Consider the following 23900-nt stretch of genomic DNA (forward strand, 5'->3'; position numbering starts at 1 on the left):
GATTGCCCACTGGCTTGGAGTTAGCATCTACACTAGCAGAGTCCATATTTGTGTGTGTGTGTGTGTGTGTGTGTGTGTGTGTGAGAGAGAGAGAGAGTCATTTATAGAGATGTTTAGCTCATGAGGGCTCTGATGGAATGAATGGGAGAAGGGATCAGTGACAGAAAAGTAACCAAGACAAATCTTTCTGGGTGTGGGAACCTAGAATTTTTACATCACCTTGTGGCAAGTGGAACTTCCCCAAACAGCCAAATCTATCAAGATTTATCCATTTGTAGGAGAATATGTGTCATCAAATATGAAGAGAACTGTGTATAGGGGTGGAGGATGGAAAGAGGGGAGAGAGGAGGTGAGAGAGAATGGCAAAGAGAGAAGAGGCTTCAGTTCCAAATTCTATTTGGCCATTACCTTGTCACCTCTCTCTCCTCTTAAGGGGAACTTATGCAATGCAAGGCTTCCTCTACTCCAAATATTCTGGGGACTGATGTGCTTCTGAGATGAGAATACATGGCCTGCTGTCAGCTCAGTGGGACCCTAGACATATGGCCTTGGAGCCTCACCCTGCTAGAAGGTGAGAGAAGGCCACTTAAGAGATGCTTGACAGGTTTTCTCTCTGGCCCCAGAGCACAGAGGGTAGTGCGGTGCCAGAGGAAACCATTTATAGAATGAAAAAGACACTGCTTAATCATAAGTGCTTTGTACCAGGAGAGCCAAGAGCACTATCTGCCCTCCAAATGGGCCCTGGAAACTCAGAACACACCCAAGGGCTAAGAGTAGGGTTGGGAGACTTTGTGGAAGACATTCTCCCCACTCTCTGCAGCCCCCAGGTAGAACGGGGTTTGTAATGAGTCATTTTCTGTCCCACCAGCCAGCTCCCAAATAATGACATGGAGACTTATTAATTATGAAAGCTCAGCCTATAACTTAGGCTTATCCCACTAGCTCTTGTAACTTAAATTGACCTATTTATATTAATCTACATTTTGCCTCCTGGCTTTTTACCTTTCTTTCAATCTTTATGTCTCTATGTCTCATTGGTTTCTCCTGCATGCCTAGATTCATTTCTCACTTCCTCTTTCTCTGACTGGAAGTCCCGCCTATACCTCCAAAATGCAGAGAATGGTTAAGAGAAACAGGTTGTGGTATTGTGTTCCCCAAAATATTGTGCATGCTAATAAACTTATCTGGGGTCAGAGAACAGGACAGCCACAATATTAAACATAGAGGATAGGCAGTGGTAGCACACACCTTTAATCCTAGCATTCTAGAGGCAGAAATCCCTCTGGATCTCTGTGAGTTCAAGGCCACATTGGAAACAGCCAGGCATGGTGACTCACGCCTTTAATCCCAGGGAGTGATGGCAGATAGCAGAAAGGTATATAAGGCATAAAGACCAGAAACGAGAATCTTTTGGCCTGGTTAAGCTTTTAGGCTTTGAGCAACAGTTCATCCGAGATTCATTCTGGATGAGGACTCAGAGGCATCCAGTCTGAGGAAACAGGATCAGCTGAGGAATTGGCAAGGTGAGGTAGCTGTGGCTTGTTCTGCTTCTCTGATCTTCCAGCATTCACCCCAATAACTGGCCTCAGGTTTTGTTTTTATTAATAAGAATTTTTAAAATTCATGCTACAACAGGTAGATGGAAAAACCCATCTGTTCACACAAAGGTAGCATGTGACACTTCCTGTCACCATCACAGTGATTCCACTGCCTTTGGTGTTGTGAAAGGTGAACCTAGGGTAGAGATGGGCTTATTAACTAGACACTAAGAGGTCATCCCTCACATGGTCAGCCTAAAGGTGCCTCTTTCATTCTGTCCCAACTTGGCTCCACAGGGCAACTACAAGGGAGAGAGAGCTGAAACTAGGTTGGGCGAAGTCTGCCTTTTGGGGCCTGGGTGCTTCTGTGCCTGCACAGACAAGACATGTTTTCAGAAAAAGTCTGGTTGAAAATATGTTGTGAAACAAAGGCTCCCTCCTGGGAGCAATTTACCTGAGTTGCAAACAAACAGCCTGGTGGCCCCCCTGGAGGAATACCTCTTGAGCTAGGTGAGCTCAGTTGGAGCCCTTGGATGCTCCCTGACTGCCTCTCTGCCTACCCTGCTATGTGGCGGCTTGGCTGCTTCTGACAAGACTAGGGCTTCTTCCAACTGCCTGCCTCACCTAGGAGGTCTTCCAGATCAAACCTGAACTGCTGCCAAAGCTCCTCTGGTTAATCTCTGCGGTAGCCTGAAAAGTCAGCACTGTTTCCTTAAGAGCCACTGGGACAAAATGGCTAATGGCAAGATCCTCTGCTTGTCTCTTCAGCTATGATCTGTCTGGAGCATTTGTCTTCTGATTATATTCCCCTCTATCCAAAACTGTGACTCTCCCCAGTGTGCATGGATATGGGAAGGAACTCACTTACATCTGGCAACAGGGGAGGAAACTTTTCTAAGACATGCTGCTTGTCACCATGAAAGGTTTACCACACCACCTAGGTCTAGGATTAGAGGAATACATACGCATCTTACTGCCCTAGTAGCTTATGAGTGTGTAGGACGTAGTTTTCACTGCCTTCTGCATCACTGAGGCCCAGCAGAAGGAAAGAGCTGGTAGGAAACCTTCCATCAGTATCCTCAGAGCATAATTTCGTCCACAGTTATGCACTTGGGCTTTAAGGAGCACTTTCCATGAAGAAATCTTCTCCACTGAAGTAAGTTCATTTTAACTACTGCTTTCCTGTGGTAAATATCCCTACGTGCCATCCATGTTATATTTACATTAGCTAACATAGCCCTCAACTCCTTCTGCCAACCCCTTCCACATGCCTAAATGTGTGTCCCTGCAAACTCTCCATGCTGTCCTACGCAGAGTTTATATGTATCTGTGTTTATCCTAGGCTTTGATCCCAGAATGTTAGTTAGAACTCTCCTGGCTATCCCCAAGGGAGGGGTTAGCTATCCAAGCCACCTGTACAGGTGTGGAAACTGGAGGCTTCCAGTAGGACCCTCCCTACAAGTCTGGTTCCTAGTCAAAGCCAGCCCTGAACAAAGGCTGAAACTCAATACCTCAACTCTTTTTTCTCAGGTTGGCCTCTTAATAGCTGCGGGAAGGAGGGGACAGCAGGTTGTAGGAAGGGAAGGTCCAGGCAGAGAACTAGGAACAGCTTGGAATCCTGGTCTCTTGAAAAAGAGCCAAAGGGTTATTTGCCCCTTTCAATTCTCAAATTCTGGCCCCTGTGAGAGGACAAGTCCATCAAATTTTCCACTCTGGCTGGCTCCACTCTGGGTTTCTCTCATTTATCCCAGATTTCTCCCTGATTGAGCCCCCAATCAGGTAGGTTGCCTGGAACTCTGTCAACATTTTAAAGCAGTTGTTTGGTGGCCATAAGCTTGCAGTTTTCAGTCTTCAGGCAGAAAGCTTTACACCTGCTCCGTGCAAGAGGGAGTCCCCAGGGAGCTTGGGAGGGGCCACACAAACTGCTTCAACAGACAGGCAGTCCAGTACTCAGCTGTCGACAGCCTGGGGTGTCTAGGGTCCACACTGAAGACAGCTTCACCAAGGGCACCCTGAACTAGGCTCTTAAGCTCACCTAGCTGTGGTTATGTGCTCCATTGAGCCTCTGTTGGCTTCCTGGGCTGACATCAGGCAATGTGGAGCAGCTTTCTGATTGGGAAGCTGTTGCTATTTGTTGAAGTCTCAAAGAACCTTCCTTGGCTGGGCAGCAGAAGAAGCAGGAAATCTCTGCAGATTCCAGAGCTCATGAGCTCCCAAGAGCTTGTCTTTGATTGGAGGTGGTGTGGCTGGAACAACAGATGTTGACTGTGGCCCCGGGACTCTGCTTCTGAAGCCATCTGACTGGTGAGCAAAGGGGGCTGAAACTTTCCTATGTCCATTGGCTGATGTAAAACCCACAAACCCTAAAGCTGTGATTGCAAGGGCCCTCCGTGTATTGCTCCTCAGTAGGGCAGAGGCAACTGGCTATTTGGGGAAAATTTTGTGCCTTATCAAAGCAACCAAGTGAAATATTGGGTCCTCTAGGAATGTGGTGGCAGTAAATGTCATAGCAGACTTTCCCTGAGGCACTCAAACTTTGCTTTTTAATAGGAAGATGATGAAGAGGATGGCAGAAAGTTTGGCTAGGCATGATTTGCGCAGGAGAGTGGGGAGACATAGATAGCTTGTAAGTACTTGAGGATATGAGGACATGAGGGTTTTGGAAATAAACTCCAATTGCTGGGCTCCAGCCTGTCCTGAGTGGCTTTCTAGAAGGGTCTTCCCTTTGGGCACGGACTGTGTGTAGCTGATGCTAGGTATGTCATGTCACCTCACCTTTATCTTTTGCTATAAATATATGAAGTATGTCTTGGAAAGAGCATACCAGACACAAGTTTCTGATACCAAAGAATCCACACTAGATGTTCCAACTGCTTATTAAAGGAATGAGCAATTGCATTCGTCCATCAGAACTCTTGGGCAAAGCTGACATGTTATGCTGAGGGTTTTGTTCATCAAACACAAAGCAAGGCCACATCAGTTTTGTAGAGGGACTCTCTGGAGCCTGGCCTCAGAACAGCTAATGAAAACATCAAGGGCTTTCACCTGCTGAGTGGGCCCACCTACTGAATACCAGTCACTTACTCTCTTCCTACCCTCAGCTCTTCTGGCTCTCCTCACAGGTGAGCCCCAAACAACTATCCTTTCTGGGTCAGAGCAACTTCAGCTCCACCCTCAAAAGTCAACCTCAAGAGCCTGCCACTCTTTTCATAATTCTGACCCTAGTTGTCTCTTTGGTACTAATAAGCAAATCTCTGGCTCTATGTGCCTTCCAAGTTAGCCTATGGCTGAATGTGCTTTTAGAGACGAATTGTCAGGCTGTGAATCTGTGCAGTGGGTAGCATAACATTAGTCTAATGAGGTTGTCATGAGGAATAAATAAATTGATTTGAACCAATGGCTTAGCACAAGGTAAATGCATAGTAAGTGTGCTCTTAATCCTGAATCATGAGTTTCCAGCTGCTTGATGGGAGGGCCATTGCTTCCATTTGGTCCCCCATATTGCTTTGTGCCTGCCAACTTTCACTAATGTCCCATGATTACAGTATAAATGACATAGCACTTGGTACCATCCCTTACTCACCACTCTGGACTTTTCCTCTACAATGACTAGAACTGGGGACTAATTTCTAGCTTAGATATAGAGTCTGCCTCTATATGTTGTCAGTCATGGAAAAGATCACAAACATTGTGGAAAATATTTGGCTAGACCTGGTATTAACTTGAACTAAAAGTCAAGTTGAGCGGGATTGTAAGAGAATCTGGGATATATTGTCATCTAAAGGGTCTTATGGACTCCTTCAGAAGACTCATCATGACTACCCTCCCATACTCCATGGTTTATGATTAGCATTTCCATTCTCTGAAATCTGTCTTCTGAGAGTCCATAGCAGCCCATGAAGTTCTAGTCTTTATGCCTCCATCCCTCTATCCTTGCCTATTTTCCTCCCTCCCTGCTTTACTTCTCCTTTCCTTTCACCAGTGTGCATGCCTGTTTTCTTGGAGGCAGTTCTAGCATTGGGTAGGGTTGTTTGCATGAAGTACTGTACTGAAGGGTACTTTCAATAAGGCTAGTATGGTTTGGATACAGTCTTCACTACTGGACCTGGGAAACTTGGTAGAAAATTGCAGACATAGAGGAAGAGATTGAGCATCCTCTTTATGGGGATGCATGCCAAGCCATCCTGAAGGCTACCAGTTAAAAGCCTTGAAGTCCAGGCCAGTCATAAACCATAAACATCTGCTATTAAAGAGCTGAGGAGTGTGACAAACTCAGTGTAACTTGGGACAAGATGTACTATACCTTTTTACAGGCAATTAGAGAAAAATTATTGATCGAAAGTTGGAAGGGAAACCTGAAGTTTAGCAGAGATGTTTATGTTGTCCTTACAGGACACATGATGCCGTCCTTATGCTTCCCACTCAATGTATATATAATGTACCTTATTTTACAAATTACCTTTAAAATTTCACATTATCAGTTGATTTGGACAATTTAATTATACTTTGCCTCCGTGAACTTTTCTTCATGGTGTGTGTGTGTGTGTGTGTGTGTGTGTGTGTGTGTGTGTGTGTGTAAGTGTCATTGAGCTTATAGCTGTAGATTTATATCTTTAAGTGATCTTATATCTGTGTAGATTTATAGCTTTCATTAAGTTTGGGAAAATGTTTAAATTATCTCTTTAACTCTTTCTCCTCTGGGAACTTTATGGACACCTACAGCAGGCCACTGAGCTTGTTGCACATCTTACTGATACTTGGTTCTTTTCTTGGATTCTTATAGTATTGGCATTGCCTTAGGTATTATAAAGCATCTAGAGACAGATTAAAGAATTTGGGAGGGGTTGGAGAGATGCCTTAGCAACTAGAGCACTCATTGCTCTTGCAGAGGATCCCTGTTCAGTACCCAACACCTACATGGTGCTTCATAAACATCTGTAATTTCAGTTTCAGGGGGTGCAATGCCCTTTTCTGACCTCTGTGGGCACCAGGTGTACACGAGGTATACATACATACATGCAGGCAAAACATCCATACACATAAAATTAAAAAAAAAATCACTTTTAAAATGCTTAAAGAATATGGGAGAACCTGCCTGGTTTATATGTAAATATGGTGCTAGACCTTTTCTGAAAAGGATTTGAGCATTGTTATATTTCTGACCCTCAGTAAGACCCTGGATTCAATAACCCATGAACATTGAAAACCACTGTGGTATTTTTTATTTCATAAATTGCATTTTTAATCTGTAGAAGTTTGATTTTACTACTTTTAACATAAATTCCATCTTAAAACTTAAATTCTTTGAATACAGGAAATATAGTTGTAGGAACTTTTAATGTGTTGTCTGTTAGTTTTACATCTATACTAATTCTAGGCTTATTTCAATGAATAGCTTGTTTACTTCTCATTATGGGGAAATTACTTGTATATCTTGTCATTTTTCAGTGGATACATTATGAATATTACCTTATTGAATGTTGGAGTTTTATATTTTTTATTTTTATATTTTATTGAAAACAGATTATTCTTTCATACATTGCATCCCATGTGCAGTTTCCCTCCCAGCTCTCCTCCACTTCACCTCTCCCCCAACCTCCTCTTCCCTGTTCCTCTTCAGAAAAGAGCATGCCTCCAAGAGACTAGCCTAACAGAACAAAAAATGATACAATGTGAAACAAGGCAAAAGTCTTTATATTGAGGCTGGACAGGGCAAAAATTAATCAATGAAGTTATTCCTAATGATATTATTCAGTCATCATCAGAGAGACCTCCTCTGTCAACAGATGGGAGTGGGTGCAGAGACCCACAGCCAGACATTATGCCAAAAGAAAGCCTAAATTGGAGGTCTTAGCTGATGTTATTGTAGGACTCCTAACAGTAGGAAAGGGTCTACCTCTGACTCTTTTGCCTATTTTATATTTCCAATAACATTTTGGGGCTTTTTTCTGGATTGCATTTTAGTTGCTTGGGAAGAATTTAATGCAACTTGGTTATACTTTTAAGAGTTTTCAGTAAAATCACAACATGGCTCAATGTAGGGATCACTCATTTCTCACTGCTGATCAAGGCCCTTCTGGGTAATCTAATCAAAACCACACAAACAATGAAATGTTCCTGACAGGTGGCATCAGACTCCATCTAAAGACTGAGACCTGTAATATTGAATTTAGGAGGATGGTATATATACTAAGCTGAATATGTGAGAGGGTCCACCTTTAGGTTCCCAGAGCCTGCTTATATGTCCTCTCTGTGTCTCTTTGCCTATGTCTCTCTCTCTGTCTCTCTGTCTGTCTCTGCCTCTGCCTCTGTCTCTGCCTCTGTCTCTGTCTCTATCTCTTTCTCTGTCTCTCTCTCTCTCTCTCTCTCTCTCTGACTCACTCCTCTCCCAATACTCTGCTCTGTACACCCTTGCTGCTTTGCCCTCTTTGGAGTCTCTGCTTTCTGCTCAATCCAGGGAATCCATTAAAGTTCACTTTCATTTCTCCCTCTATGTTATGGCCTAAAAAGATCGCAGGAAAAATGATAGTTGATCACAGGCTCACTTTATTTGTTTCTCTGCTCCTAAGAATTATTGCTCTTCGTTGCCCAATATTTAAAGTTTTGGAAAATGTTGTTTCTTATCTTTTTTTTCCCAAGTATGGTTATTTCATTCTAGAGGATATATTCAATCTCTGTTACTCTATCTTAACCAATAAATAATGTTGTATATTCCTTTAAAATAACCTATCTAACGTAAAAGAAACATAAGGTGAATAATAAAGCGGAGGGGGGGGGAAGATGGCTTAGAAAAAGTGAAGAAGTAAAGAGACAATTCATCAACAATCCATCCAAAGATCATTCATTATCTACAATGCCAAGCACTGAGAAAAGTAGGTAGCTTGGATAATTTAGTTGTGACAGAGATATTGAACTGGTGATGTTTTGAGTGTAGAGCCTACATGCTTTGAATGTGTAGTGGGACAAATGTGAAAGGAATGGTGAAAACACAAAGGGTTTGGACCCAAGTCACTAGAAGTATGGCTTCGCCTTTTCTGAGATGCAGATGAGTATGAGAGGATAGTGTTTGGAAGGGATGATCAAGGCCTCAATTCTGGACATATTAATCCCGAGGCACCTATTCCACATCAAAATGCGTATGTTAGGGGGTCAACTGGAAGTTCATAGAAGAGGTTGGCTGCTGTGAGGGGTTTTCAAGTCGCTGGCATTCAGATATATCAAAAGCCATCACACTGGGGAAGAAATGATAGATAGAAAAATATGCTCCAGTAAAATACTGAGCTCATGACTGAAGTTTCATTGTTGGGAAGAGGTGGACACTTCTTCAAAGAACAGAGGAAACAGTGGGCAAGGAAGGGACAGGGGAATAAGGTGAAGAGAACATATTATTTTAAGGAGAGAGGGAATAATTGCTGATAAGTTGCTGGAAATAGAATAGAATATGAACAGAGAATGACTTTTAAGATAGCCTGTGTTCCTGGTTGTCTTCTTAGTTCATCTGGGAATAACCCTGAGGTTCCAGTAGACTCTGCTAGACTACCTTCTCTAGCTTTAGCATCCAGCCCAGGAACTGGCTCCCAGTGGGTGACTGGTGTATGATAAATGAATGAAGAAGAGAATTGAACAGCAATGAACATTTTAGTGAGTTATGAAACAGAACTTCTAGTCTTTCTGGCTTTCACATCACTATGCATATTCTGAAGAAACTCTGAAAATACTTGCAGCCATGGTTCAGGGGATTAATTGTGCTAGTCTGTTTATCTATATAAACCTGGTTACTCAGCTAGTGAGCTAATGGATGAGAAGAGACCCAGAAGGACCTCATGATTGAAACTGGGCTCTTTCAAAAATGGCATTAGCATGCCTTACTCTAGATCTGAAAGGCACTTTTTTGAGTATCCGGCCCTTTGCCTAAGATCCCCAGTCCACCTCTTTTCTCAGCAGCAACTATGTAGCTGGTTGTCCTGTTTGACAAGCTTGGTTTTGCACTTAAACTACTTTTAATTCTCCTATTCATTCTTACTGCAATCTTGCCTCCTCCAAAGTTTTCACACAAGGCAGCCTGATACCCCTGAAGGTGGAATACCCTCCCACTTCACTTATAATATTGGAGTTTTGCAGTTTTGCCTTTCAAATGATTCTCACTATATCCCTACTCACATTGATACTAGCTAGTACTTTCTTTGTTGACTGTTCCTCAGTAGCCCTTCCTGATGCACTTGATAAATTTCATCTCATCTCTTCTGGCACCTGACCCGACCTATCATACTCACCATTCACAGGCTCTACTCTAGTAGAATTGGTCTCAAGCACAGAAATCAATTTTCTAAATGAATCCCTTCTCAAAACTGCCAAGCTTGCTTGTTATCTCCTTGATGTAAACAAAACAAAACGAACAATAACAACAAAAAACCTCCCAAAAGCCCCAAACAAACGAGCAAAAAACAATGGCAACACAAAGTAAAAATTAACAATAGTTACAAAAAGAGGACCTTTTTCAACCTTCATCTTCCTTCTCTTCCCACTGTATTTCTGCTCTTTTCTAGCCAAGATTGCAGTTAGTTACAGCTCTATCTCTTGTTCCTCAACTCCTACTCCTCCTCACCTCCTGAGACATAATTCATTTATGCAGTTTTTATTACTATCCCACAAAAGACCTTACTGTTCTCCCCAGCTACTATTCTACCTCTCATCTCACTGGGTAGAAGCACAGATTCTCTTTTAAGACTTGGCATTGGCCTTGATGCAGCTGTTTTCCCTGGGAACTCTCTTCTTATGCTTTTTCAAGCTGTCTACCTGTCCTCATCCTTGTCTTCCCTTTGGTCAGCTACTTGGACTATTTGCACAGCTGAAGCTTTTCTGAACTCTGCTTTTGTCCTCCATCCTTGTCCATTCATGATATTAGAGTGCCTTTGTCCCCATGAGAGATTAACTTTCTTTCTTTTTTTTTTTTTTTTAGGTTTTTCGAGACAGGGTTTCTCTGTGTAGCGTTGCGCCTTTCCTGGAACTCACTTGGTAGCCCAGGCTGGCCTCGAATTCACAGAGATCCGCCTGGCTCTGCCTCCCGAGTGCTGGGATTAAAGGCGTGCGCCACCACCGCCCGGCGAGATTAACTTTCTTGTCAGTTAAACTTTGACAGTGTCCAGACCAGACTCCAGCGGGTGCCAACCTGAAAGAGCCTGTTGTAACAGGCTTTGGGAGCCAGAGTAGAGACTGCAGCACTGGTAGAGGGGGATTGAAAGATAGATGCTTGATAATTTGAAGGAGGGGGAATTAACTGTTGAGTGATGCTGATTGGATGTGATCAACGAAACAAACAATTACGGTGAAATCCAGGTTTCTGACTTGAGCGACTTGGCAGAAAGAAATCTCTGTTAGGAGACTGGCAAACTGAAAAAGTGGCTAATTTATAGGTAAATGTGTTAAATGTGGTTTTGATTATGTGGGCTTTGAGGGTCAATGGTGCCTCAAAAGAATTGGTTAGCAGGCAACTGGAGATATGAATGTGGAGGCTGATTAGAGACCTGTTGGTAACAAATGCCTTGGGAGCAGATGAGTTGTTTGTAGAGTGTGCCAGTGAGAACCACTTGGCTGACTGGGTGAACTGAAGCAATAGTTAACTGCCTGTCCTTGTTCCCCTAAGTTGACAGTTCTGATGAAAGGGCATGTGTGGCTGGGTGACGTCACAAGGGAATCAGAAAAATAGAAGGGCCTGTTCCTGGTAGATAAGATGCAGGGGTCACGGGGAAGGAAACCTTTTTAATGTCAGAAGCATAGAGAGGGAACACATGTGTTACAGTCTCTCCTGATCTGCAAGCTTGCACTTAACACCACTAGCCTTGAAACTCATCAATGTGAATAGCGTTGGATTTGTTTGTATTGCGTGGAACTTTCTGTCTCCATGGTCTACTGCCTCCAGGGTCCAAGCAAGTACTTGTGGATGCTGATTCTTTTCCCTCATGTGTCCTCATTAGCATCCTGGTGCCATAGTCCCACAGAGAGCACTAGGAGAGCATCTCTGAGCCTGCTTGATGTGACTGCTGTCACCATGGTGACAGCTTTAGATGCTAGAAGAAGTGAAAGAAGCTGGAAAAAGGTCAGCATTGAGGGCAAGTGCTGGAGCTCAGACATGACCTAGAGTGCATCCTGTGGGGGTGGATATCCTCACAAAATTTCCTGTGTAACAACAGGAAGATCGTCAGAGCAAGATGGAGGTTGTGTTCAATCAGGCAAGGCCAGTACAAAGGTTACTACATACTTCCTGATTTCCAAATGGAGCTTTGACTCTGTGATGACAATTTTGGGATCCTATATGTAGGCTCCTCTGCTGTAAAGGATATTCCATTTCCCCCAGTGCTGAGACATGCAAGTATGAAGGACAGCTCCCCCTGCCCACTCCCAGTTTGCATCACAGGAGTCTTGAATTACACAACTCTCTAGGGTCTGAGAATTCACAGCAGTGTTGTGGAGTCAGAGGAGGCTGTGAGCCCAGCAACAGAAGCCATGAAAAATCTGCGGGCATGCTGACCCTTTTTATCCACATCTAGTGGTGCATACAGATCGTCCTTAGAGCAGAAAAGCTACTTTGAGGATTTCTGAACCCCATTTTCCTGTGGTGAGAGACACTGTAGTACACAACCTTCTTTCTCACTTCTGGCTTGTTCTTTCCTCATCTTCTTTTTCTCAGTCTATTTTGTGAATATGTCTTCTGTTCATCTCTTCCATGTTTGAACAAACGTCATAATCCCCAAATAATGATGAATAATGACTTCTATAGCATTATGAAGCCATGGGACTCAGCGTTAGCTTCAGTGTCAGGCTCTAAGGGCCAAGGAAATGATTATACTCCCTCACTCTGGTGTGTTATCTAAAATCTAAATAGTGCTAAACTACACAATGTAGTTTTCTTACCTTTACCCTAGTGAAATTTTTTGACACGTGAACCACTTAAGTCAGTGGGCCTGGTTGTATTCTCACTCTGTTCACCACTAGCTCCCCTGCTCTCAATGGGTACTAGAGTCCACTGGTTATTATTGCCTTGTCAGGTGAGAGCCCTAGATGTACATGGAGAATGACCGAAAAATCCAATGGTGTGAAGAGCTCTCTAGCTAATAATCATAACCATCACCCTCCTCCTACCATCAAGGCCAATGGCAAAGATGACCACAGGACGGGTAGCAGGTGAGTCCACTAAAGTTAGATGACTTTTGTTTTCCTTATCTTCTTCTTTCTTTCCTTCTTCCCACTTCCTACCCCACCCTCTTTCTTCCTTTTGCCAAACTTACGATAGACCCTCAGGGTCATATACATACCAGGAAGGCACTCTATCCCCTGAGCTGCACTCTCAGCTCAGACTGGGTGATTTCATTAATAACCCAGAGTCTGCACTATCTCCTTGGAGCTCTGACTTACAGTCATAGAGCAAGCTACATTTGGTTCTAGGACATCTTCAAAAGGGACTGTGAGATGTTTAGGCATGTCCTAAGAGGAAAAACAGCTCATACTAAGAGAACCTGAGTCAACTCTGTTCTTTTGTATGCAGACCACAGTCTGAGGCGGCTGATGATGACACTTCCTCAGAACTGCAAAGGCTGGCAGAGATGGATACCCCACGGAGGGGGAGAGGTGGCTTCCGAAGGTGAGTTCTCCACTTCAACTGACCTGCTGCTACCTCTTCTTTTCTTAGGACCTGTCAAATGGCCCTCCTCTAGCTGCACTAGGCTTTTTTTAAATAAGACTCTCAAGCAGTGGTTTTTAATATGTGGGTTACCACCTCTTTGGGGGTTGAATGACCCTTTCACAGGAGTCACCTAAGACCATTGGAAAACACAGATATTTACATTACAATTAGTTATGAAGTAGCAACGAAAATAATTTTATAACTATATTAAAGGGTCTCAGCATTAGGAAGGTTGAGAACCAGTGACTTATAATCACCTTGAGAGCCTTTAGAAATCACAGGGCCAAGGTGTTATTTCACTGCGCTAGAGGCTCTTGTGAGGCAAGATGAGAGTAGACAGGAGAGGCTTCCCTCCATGTTTGGCTGCCTCAGCACTCAGTAGAGGAAATTCTTTACAGCAGAAGAACCTATATATAGGTTCTCAAGATCATAGGCCTCATAGGGAAATCAAGAAGCCTGGGACTGTCTTCATACTGGCTTGTCCTGACTCTTTATAATCTTAGTCTTGCCTTGAAGATCTCCTGTTTGTGTTTCACAGTGAACTGAAGAGTCACAGTACACAGGAAATCTTTGGAGGGCATCCTCCCTCACAGGATATACTTCAGATAATGCCTGAGCCCTAACACTTGTCCACAATGCTGGCCTCTTTCCAGATCTTAGCATACAGGAAATCATGGCCTGGTCTATTTCCGGCTTTCCCTCTTCTCTCCTCTCCCTCAACTGGCAGTGAACACTCTTGGACAGGTCTTGTCTAAACAGTACAGGTCATTTCTTTGGCACATACTCCTTCTTTTTCCCCTCTAGGATTGTCCGCCTGGTGGGGATCATCAGAGACTGGGCCAACAAGAATTTCCGTGAGGAGGAACCAAGGCCTGATTCCTTCCTAGAGCGTTTCCGTGGGCCTGAGCTTCAGACTGTGACAACACATCAGGGGGATGGAAAAGGCGACAAGGACGGTGAAGGAAAGGGCGCCAAGTACATCTATCCAGTTTTTGTGGGCTCCGAAAGCTTCCACACTTGCCATGGGAGATCTCAGTGGGAATTCTAACCATTATCAGGGGAGGTGCAGAGCCATGCCAAGCTCTATGATAGCAGATAAAGAACTGGGCAGAGATGACCTCCTACATTTCTTTTTACTCTGAACATTTCCATTGTCCTCACCAAGGGCCTCTCAAATAACAGTGATTTCCTTTCCATGGGAAACTGGAGTGTGTTTTTCACACCATAGTAGAACCCTTGTTAGACATTCTTTTACTGTCCATGGAGTGAATTTCAGCAGGAGAAGAGCTCAACCAAGTGCATACCACCCCAGGCCTAGCTCCAGTAGTCAGTATGTGATAATCAGGCAGGGAGACTATATTTCACAGAGTACTATTGAGGCCATGCCCATTCTAACTCCACCATGGCCAAGAAAGCAGGTTTTTGAAGGGGCTTATATGGGAGTCAGGAGCATGAGACCGAGATGATTGAGCAGAAGAGGGAGGAGGGAGAGGGGAGGTAAAACATAGGATAATTGGAGGGTCTGATATTTGAAGAATAAATAGATGACAATGGATATCTGGCCAAGTTGACACCCCCCATCTCTGGTCAGTAGAGGGAAAAAGCTCTGCCAAGTTAGGATGAAGCATCTGGGAAAGTGATTTGGAGGCTGGAGTCTAGAGAATGGAAAGGGAGGATGGGAAGGAAGCACATATAGATCACTGGCCTGGAGTTTCTCTCTTTTTCCAAAGGGACTGTGGGGACAGGCTTAAAGCTCTTTTCCATCCTGAGATACACCCTCCTCAGACCCCCTCAAAGCCTATCTGTGTTACAAGTTCTGTCCTTGATACATCTTCTTGGCCAGGCCCTTTTAGAAGGCAGGGGAGGCAATAAACATTTCAATGGTCAGAATGCAGGCCTGCTATTTGGCTGTGGGTCACTGCAAAAGGAAACTGTAATACAACCTACCCTTCAACCCACAATACTTTTATTTCATTGATATTTTTGAGAATTTGGGGTTCTGAAACCCCTAGTGACCCCTATTTGTCTCTTCAGGAAGAAATTTGAACTGTTTGTCTTGGACCCAGCTGGAGACTGGTATTACCACTGGTTGTTTGTCATTGCCATGCCTGTTCTTTACAACTGGTGCCTGTTGGTGGCCAGGTGAGAATGGAGGGGCCTGGGTGGGATTGATCACAGAAGCATAGTCCACAAGAAATGGGATTAAGATCACAGCAATCTCAGCTCAGGACAAAGAGTATTCAACAGTCCAATATGCTTTCTGAATTTTGTGATTGCTGAATTCTTTTTCATCTACTCTGTTACTCAATGCTCCCACTATTCAATATGCCATCAAGTCTTCATGTTGGTCCTTTTCCTGTTCCTTTCCTGTAATCTTCAGCTGCTTTGTCATGCATGTCAGTACTGTCCTTGGTAAGGCCATCCTCCTCCCTTCTCTATCTCAGAAAACTACAGTAGTCCGGCCTCTATGCCTTGGAGGTACACTTGACCCCTCTAGTACATCTGCCACACTTGCAACTAATATTCTATGTAGAAACTTGGATTTGATTATGCTACTCTCTCTTCCAAAACCATTTAATGGATCCCCTTTGTTCTCATGATAAAACTCCAAGGCTGACCTTCAAGGTCCACTGAACTTGGTCCTCTCTTTTCCTGACAGCAGTCCACGTAACACTACTCTGTGTCAGTCATTCACTCAGGAAGAATTACCTGCATATTAATTGAGTTTTGTGCTCTGTGTTGGTGTACAGTAGAAAGCAGGACAGACACAATCACTGCTTTTTTTTTTCAGTGTTCTCAGCTAGACTGAATGTAAACATGCAACAAAAGAAATGAGCAAGATAGTACCAGGGACTGAAGGTAGCAAGTTGCTGGAGAATCATAATAGGCCTGTCAGAGACCTTAGCTGAGATCTTGATGGGAGGTAGCAATCTGTTCAAATATGTGAAGCTAGCGGAGAGGACATTCTGGACAGAAGGATTAACATAAGCAAGGCCCCTCTTGATGGCCCAGTATGGCTGAAGGCTGTGGTCCAGTCTGTTTTGTACATTGTGTGGGAGTTTGGTTCTAAATGTGACCATTCTGCCCTTGGACTAGTACATAATCAGATCTTTCCCTTCCTCTGTCCCCTCCCTGGGGCCTTCCATAGGTTCTACCCATTCATTGTCCAAATCTTGCCAATTTCTTCCTACAAAGCTCCTGTAGCCACTAACATTTCTCTAGTCTCAACCACCTCTAGCTTAAACCCCACTACACTACTATATATATTCTCATCCTTCCAGGGTTTGGTGATGTGTTCAGTAGGAATCTATTGAAGTAATTAATACAGAAGCCAGTCAGCTGTTCTTCTAATGCCTTATTTAATTATTCAACTTAAACCACTGATGACTTGCAGTCTGGGGCCCTGGACCAGGGATGTGACATATAGTCACGACTAAGATGTGTTCTCTTTCTGGAGCTCATAGTCTAGGGGATGAGGAAGACTATCAATGGTCAATGATGATACACATGCAGTGATGCCTATTTAGTAATAAGGGTTGAGGTAGAAGTCACTAGTCATTGTTATCAAGCTGACTGTGACTCACTGGTTGTCCCTGGTGGCCATGTGAAGCTCTCCCTGCAAAAGTTAGGTATACAGTTTAGGGCCAGTAGGGAATTTTACCAGGTTTTATTAGTGAAGCCAGCCCTGTTCTCTTACAGAGCCTGTTTCAGTGATCTACAGAGAAACTATTTTGTGGTATGGCTGGTGCTGGACTACTTCTCAGATACTGTCTACATTGCAGACCTCTTCATTCGACTGCGCACAGGTGAGTGAGCACCTGGGCTGCACAAACAGCATTTGGACTCCTAAGTTCAAAGAATTGAATCCAAAATCTGAAGAAACTAACTGGACATGGTATTGAAGTCCACCACCTGGGTGGACCTCTGCTAGGATACTCTTTAAATGTTATGGCCCCACATATTTATGGAGGTTTAGATCTGGCATTGGTTTCTTAAGGTTCTTCTGGCCAGTCTTGCTATATTGTCTATAGTTCTCTGTGGGAAGGAAGGTTAGTTCCTTGTTGAGAATTATCTTCTAGGGAGAGACTGGATTGAGGACAGAAGTGACATGCTGCTTTGTATCTCTATCAGGCTTCCTAGAACAGGGACTCCTGGTCAAAGACCCCAAGAAATTACGAGACAACTATATCCACACCTTGCAGTTCAAACTGGATGTGGCTTCTATCATCCCCACTGACCTCATCTATTTTGCTGTGGGTATCCACAGCCCTGAGGTGCGCTTCAACCGTCTGTTACACTTTGCTCGTATGTTTGAGTTCTTTGACCGCACTGAGACACGCACCAGCTACCCCAACATCTTCCGAATCAGCAATCTGGTCCTCTACATTTTGGTCATCATCCATTGGAATGCTTGCATTTACTATGCCATCTCTAAATCCATCGGCTTTGGGGTTGACACCTGGGTTTATCCCAATATTACTGACCCTGAGTATGGCTACCTGGCTAGGGAGTATATTTACTGCCTTTACTGGTCCACATTGACCCTCACCACCATTGGAGAGACACCACCCCCTGTAAAGGATGAGGAGTACCTCTTTGTCATCTTTGACTTTCTGATTGGTGTCCTCATCTTTGCCACTATTGTGGGAAATGTGGGCTCCATGATCTCCAACATGAATGCCACACGAGCAGAGTTTCAGGCCAAGATTGATGCTGTCAAACACTACATGCAGTTCCGAAAGGTCAGCAAAGAGATGGAAGCCAAGGTCATTAAATGGTTTGACTACTTGTGGACCAATAAGAAGACAGTAGATGAACGAGAAGTCCTCAAGAACCTGCCAGCAAAACTCAGGGCTGAGATAGCCATTAATGTCCACTTGTCCACCCTGAAGAAAGTACGCATATTTCAGGATTGTGAGGCTGGCCTGCTGGTGGAGCTGGTACTGAAGCTTCGTCCTCAGGTCTTTAGCCCTGGGGACTATATTTGCCGTAAGGGGGACATTGGCAAGGAAATGTACATCATCAAGGAGGGCAAGTTGGCAGTAGTAGCTGATGATGGTGTGACTCAGTATGCCTTGCTCTCAGCTGGAAGCTGCTTTGGAGAGATTAGCATCCTTAACATTAAGGGCAGCAAAATGGGCAATCGGCGTACTGCCAATATCCGTAGTCTGGGCTACTCAGATCTCTTCTGCTTATCTAAGGATGATCTTATGGAAGCTGTGACTGAGTACCCTGATGCCAAGAAAGTCCTAGAGGAGCGGGGTCGGGAGATCCTTATGAAGGAAGGTCTGTTGGATGAGAACGAAGTGGCAGCCAGCATGGAGATAGATGTTCAGGAGAAGCTGGAACAGCTGGAGACAAACATGGAGACATTGTACACTCGCTTTGCCCGCCTGCTGGCTGAGTACACCGGGGCCCAGCAGAAGCTCAAGCAACGCATCACAGTGCTGGAGACCAAAATGAAACAGAACCATGAGGATGATTACCTATCAGATGGGATAAACACCCCTGAGCCAGCTGCTGATGAATAGTCATAGGTGCCTATCTAGCCTTGCTTTGACCCCAGGAGTTAGAAGTACTGTATAGAACTCCACATTTACATGCATTTCATGTCCCTCTGAACTCTTCCCAAAGCCTTGCGAAGGCTTAAGGTTTTGACTACAATGTCTCAGGGTCCCCCTCCAAGTCCAGCTAACAGCCATGCTTGTGGACAGTGTAGATTATGTGGGTTGAATTTCCAAGAGTGTACTGCCCAAGTCTGAAAAGGAACCAGGGAAGAACTGAATTGTCCTTCAGGGGGGTTTCCTGGGACCAGAAGTCTGGAAAGTGTTCTTCTCTGAAGAACATTGTGCACCTTAATGCCTGACTCCTGCTTTTGGCTTCTTTAAATCTAGTCTCTCCCTACTGCATACTTCCCCATACATGTGCTCTGAACTGTCCATTTTCATGCATGTGTATGTATTTAAGAAGTTGCTGCAGAAATAGGCCCCTGTACGTTGTTACCCAAGTCATGCAAGGGCTGTGAGGGGAGTGATAGGGTGGGTTTGAGTGTGCTTGCTCAGGGTCATACCTCTTTGTCAGACAATGTCACTGTAAGAAAGAGGTGGCTGGCAGCTTCAGGCACCACCCCTTTATGCACACAAGTTCTGAAGAGTTTGTGAAGACTGTAGTACTGGGTGAGATACTATGAATTAGAGGTGCTTAGAAGTTAATAAATTTCTTTCAGCTACTTGTGGTTATTGCTCATCTCTACTTTCTTTCCTCACATTTCTCTTCCCCTTTCCCAAGAGTTTTCCTCCTGGCATATATTTGGGCATCTTCTTCTGCCCACTTGAGCCTTACTGGTATTTTAGGACTCATGCCTGGAACCAGAAGATCCTCTTGCCTACACCCTCTCCCCAATTAGGCAGTCTCACCTTCTCTAGGCTTCCACACTTCTCAGAGCACCCTCTTTCCTAGGTCAGTTTTAACAGATCTGGCTCTCCTTCCAGACTGTAGACTCCTTGAAGGAAAGGTCAAGGCAATCTCTCTTACTGTTTGGCTGCAGCCTTGGTGACATGTCTTCCACAAAGGAGGCATTCAATGTTTATCCACCTAGAGAGTAAGAGAATGTGCAAGTGAATTAATGTAGAAAAGAAGGAACACAAGTGACTGAAAGTCCTATGTTTCCACCTGCAAGCAGCCACATACTGAATCTGGAGGAAAAGATATCTGACTTGGGTTTTGCCAGATAATCAGGAGTTACAGGAGTAAGTGCTAGCTACTGGGTACTGTCTACATACAGACCTCAGTTTCATGTTCAGACATGCTATCACCTCATTCTCTCCCTCATTTATTCACTCATCCACTGACCATGAGGAAAGGTATATAAAATTTACCATCTTAACCATTGTGTAAAATCAGTCACCAACCCTTTTTCATATTGAGAAACTCATTATCCATTAAACAACTCCCTATTCCACCCAACCCAGTTCATGACTACACACATTCAATTTTCTACAAAGTTGTCTGCTATAGGAACCTCATATAAATGGGATCCTGTAGTATTTGTTCTGTGTCAGCATACTTCACACAGTATCATTGAAATACACCCATGTTACATCACATGTCACATTTCCTTTCCTTTTCAAAGACCAAATAATATTCCACTGTATAGATATGACACATTTTACTTATTCACCCAGCTACTGATGAATATTCAGTCTATGTCTATGATCTGGCTATTGAAATACTGCTGTGACTATGGATATGAAAATATCTCTGAGAGCCTGTTTTTAGTTCTTTTTAAAGACACACATATCTTGATGTGAAATTGTTGGGTCCTACGGTTTCTTTTATTTTTAGGAACTACCACACTTGTTCAATTTTCCAGTTTTTCCACATCCTCACCAAAGTTTATTTTCAGTTTTTGGAGATGAGCCCTTCTACTAGGCATGAGACAGTTCTTTATTTTGGTTTTGACTTGCCTTTCTCTTATGAGTTATGAATCTGTGAAGTTTTTTCATCTTTCTTGGCCATTTGGATATCTTTTTTGGAAAAATATCCTGTTAAATTCTTTCGCTGCTTTTGAGTCATCAAATTGTAAGTGCCATTTATATATTGTAGACATTAACTCTTGACCACATTTGCAAATATATTTCCTGTCCCTCAAGTTGCCTTTTCACTCTCTTGACTGTGCCTTTCAATGCATGAATTTTAATTCTTTTAACTGTGCTTCTTTTAAATTTAATGCAGTTTCTTGGTTCATTCCTTGGCTTACAGTAGGAAGCCTTAGCTAGAGGATGTCTCACCTGGAGGGATCTGGAGCATCACCCAGACTCAGGTCCAGGGCACGTGGTGGTGGCAGTAGGGAGGCAGCACTGGTGATGGGTCACTATTTTGTGTGTATTTGACTTCTCTAGTTTGGTATTATGCTGGAAAAAAAGACTCTGAGCCCTAAGAGAGACCCAGTCAACACAAGGAGGAGGCCCTGGAGCCCTAAACAGCTGCTTGCCATGATGCTTGTTGCTAAGGTTGCACTAAGTTCATTTTTTACCTAGCGCTAGAACGTACAGATGTTATTCTTGTAAGCTTAGAAGAGCACTAGTGCCAGAAACAGGTGGATGGCTGTATTGAAAATACTTGCTTTCCTATTAGCAAGAAAGAGATAGTTTCTCTATGGAATCTGCTTCACCTTCAATCAAGTCTCACAGCTGCTTGCAAAGCAGGGTACCCCTCTGCTTCATTGGGTTTAAGACACAGACGTTAGGGCTCAATTTCCCTTTTCCCAGACATCCTTGCATTTCATCTTCCACAACTTCTTGCTGTTCATCATAAGTATATGTTCTCTTAATCTTCTGTGTGTGTGTGTGTGTGTGTGTGTGTGAGAGAGAGAGAGAGAGAGAGAGAGACAGAGACAGAGACAGAGACAGAGACAGAGACACAGAGACACACACAGAGATTTGATATTTGTGTTTGTGTGTCTGTTTGAACACAATGCAGACATCCGGTGAGCCTTTGGACGTCAGCCTGGTCAGACAGTGTCTATTTCTGACCAAGCCCTATCCACCCCCTCTCCTCTATTCTCTCAGCAAGATCGTGTCTCTCTGCTGCCTGTTGTTGGCTGCCACCCCCGCCTCTCTCCTGTAACTGGCTGAAGTGTAAGAACTGAAGTATATTTTCCATTATGTGCTGTGTTTACTCAGTGCAACCTGATGTTCTGTGCTCTTAATTTACAAATGTTTAAATTGGAATGGTTTTGTTTTGCTCTGAAAGTATCCACCAAAGATAATTTACCACATTTACATGGCCATTAAATTTCTTTTGTATTGGTGACTTTCTACAGAAAACAAAAGCCTCCACTACCTCCCACTACTTCTCTTTCTGTCTGACCCTTGTTGGCCCCTAACTCTCTTACAGAATGCCACCCCCATCCTGGCCCAAGGTGAGCTGCAGCCTCACCAGCATTAATCTATCTGTTCCTTAGCCCGAGGCCAAAATATAGACCACTTGTCACATCCTTCATTGGAGGGAGAATAAGGTAGAGGGTTCTCCTCCATTGTTTAGTCCAGGAACAAGGAAGTCCACAGGGCACAGATAAGGAACCCAGCCACCAGAGGGCACACCAACATCAAGAAAATGGGGTGGGTTTTTTGTCACATCCTCCTTATTACACACACACACACACTCACACACACATACGCACAAGCGCGCGCGCGTGTGCCCTCGTATTTGTGTGTGTTGTTTACTTAGGCTCTGGAGGGTTCTGCTGAAGGCAGTTTTCAACCAGAACAAGAAGCTTGGATAAGCAGAGTTGGGAAGCCATCTGGTCCCAGCAGGAGGAATGGTGTGCCATGCTGGCTATGGGTTTACTTGTAGGTCACTTTTCCTCTGAAAGGGACTGAGCTGCCAAATATTGAGTGATTTTGCTTCTCTCTGAGTTGAACATTTCCCTGGAAAGACAATCTAGCCCTGATTTAGGGTTTTCCAGCAAGCCAGCTATAGCTGGCCCCAGTGGGAAGGGTAACAATGAAGATGCACTTGGAACTAAAAAGTTTGGCATGCACAATTCAGGAATGGTCTCAGCTCTCAGATTAGGACCAGGACCAGTCAGTGCTATGGAGGACTGAGTAGGAGCAGCATCTGGGGAAGAGAGCATCTCTTTATAGCTAGTGCTTTCTGTGACTTTTTCCTGCTATTTTTCCACACTTGGAGTGTAGCTCAAAGTGAAAAGTGCTCTAAGAGAGTCTGCGGACATATTTACTTCTTCCTAAGAACCTTATCCTGGTCTTCAAAGACGAAATTTGGCAAGTCAGATAAGTACCACACCAGGGAGCTAACCAAGCAGTGATGCAAGACCACAAGGACAAGGGTTCCAGTTTGTGGCTGGCAATGTGTGGAGCCTGTGGCTGCCAGTGAGCAGTGGAGCATGAATTGAATTCTTTCTTAGGCTTCACAGATCTGATAATTATCTTGCTTCCCTTGTTGAGCTGAACAAATTAATTTGTCTTTTGAGCTCAGAGTTTTTCAGAGCCTTTGTAGCCCTCCTGGAGACAGGAGGAGAATCTATTTGTCTTCTTTCATATCCTTGTATCACATTGTTGAAGTGCTACTTCCAGCAAGGCCTTTGGAGTTGCCAGTTCTTGTGGATCAATATTTTTAATTAGATAGGTTTTCTTGTTTCTCCTTTATTGGATTGAGTAAGCAAATTAAATTGAGCAATTTGTTGTTAGGTCATTTAAATGCCAACTTGATTTCATAACCTGGTCTTGTGCCATATCTAAGTCCTTCCAACTTCTCCTGGAATGATGGCACCAGAGAGTAGCAGAGGAGTGGGTACCCTGGGGGTCATTGAGTATCCTTCTGGTTCTTGGGGATCAAATCCTTGGGACTCAGCTCTCCTTTGTTGTCTAAAAGTGTGGTTAAGGTGGACTTTAGGGCCAGGGTTGGATGAGAACACTAATCAGAAGTTCCTGATGCTGTCCATGGTCAAGGGGCTGCTTTATGTTGTAGCATTTGTTTCCCTGTTAAGTGAGTACCTCCTCTTGAGACTCTTTCTTTCTTGCATTTGGGAACACTCATCCTCTAGGGCAGTGGGAAATGCCCCAGCATCACTAACTTGCTACTGGTTTGTTTGGTACTGAAGCATAGATCTTCAAAGGTTAAGGCATGTGGGGTGAGCATATTGTTTAAATGGAGCCAAA

General features: G+C 43.9%; 1 protein-coding gene across 1 annotated transcript; it reads left to right on the forward strand.

Annotated features, from left to right (window-relative positions):
• Positions 1 to 12594: 12594 nt before the first annotated feature.
• Cnga2 (cyclic nucleotide gated channel subunit alpha 2) lies at positions 12595 to 18749 on the forward strand. The gene is made up of 6 exons (XM_059251267.1): positions 12595 to 12719; positions 13081 to 13176; positions 14023 to 14193; positions 15253 to 15360; positions 16918 to 17024; positions 17350 to 18749. Exons 1-6 carry the CDS (start codon positions 12610 to 12612, stop codon positions 18747 to 18749), a joined length of 1992 nt encoding a protein of 663 aa, XP_059107250.1. The 5' UTR covers positions 12595 to 12609.
• Positions 18750 to 23900: the final 5151 nt, after the last annotated feature.

This window comes from Peromyscus eremicus, chromosome X, assembly GCF_949786415.1.
Source record: "Peromyscus eremicus chromosome X, PerEre_H2_v1, whole genome shotgun sequence".
Lineage (NCBI taxonomy): Eukaryota > Metazoa > Chordata > Mammalia > Rodentia > Cricetidae > Peromyscus > Peromyscus eremicus.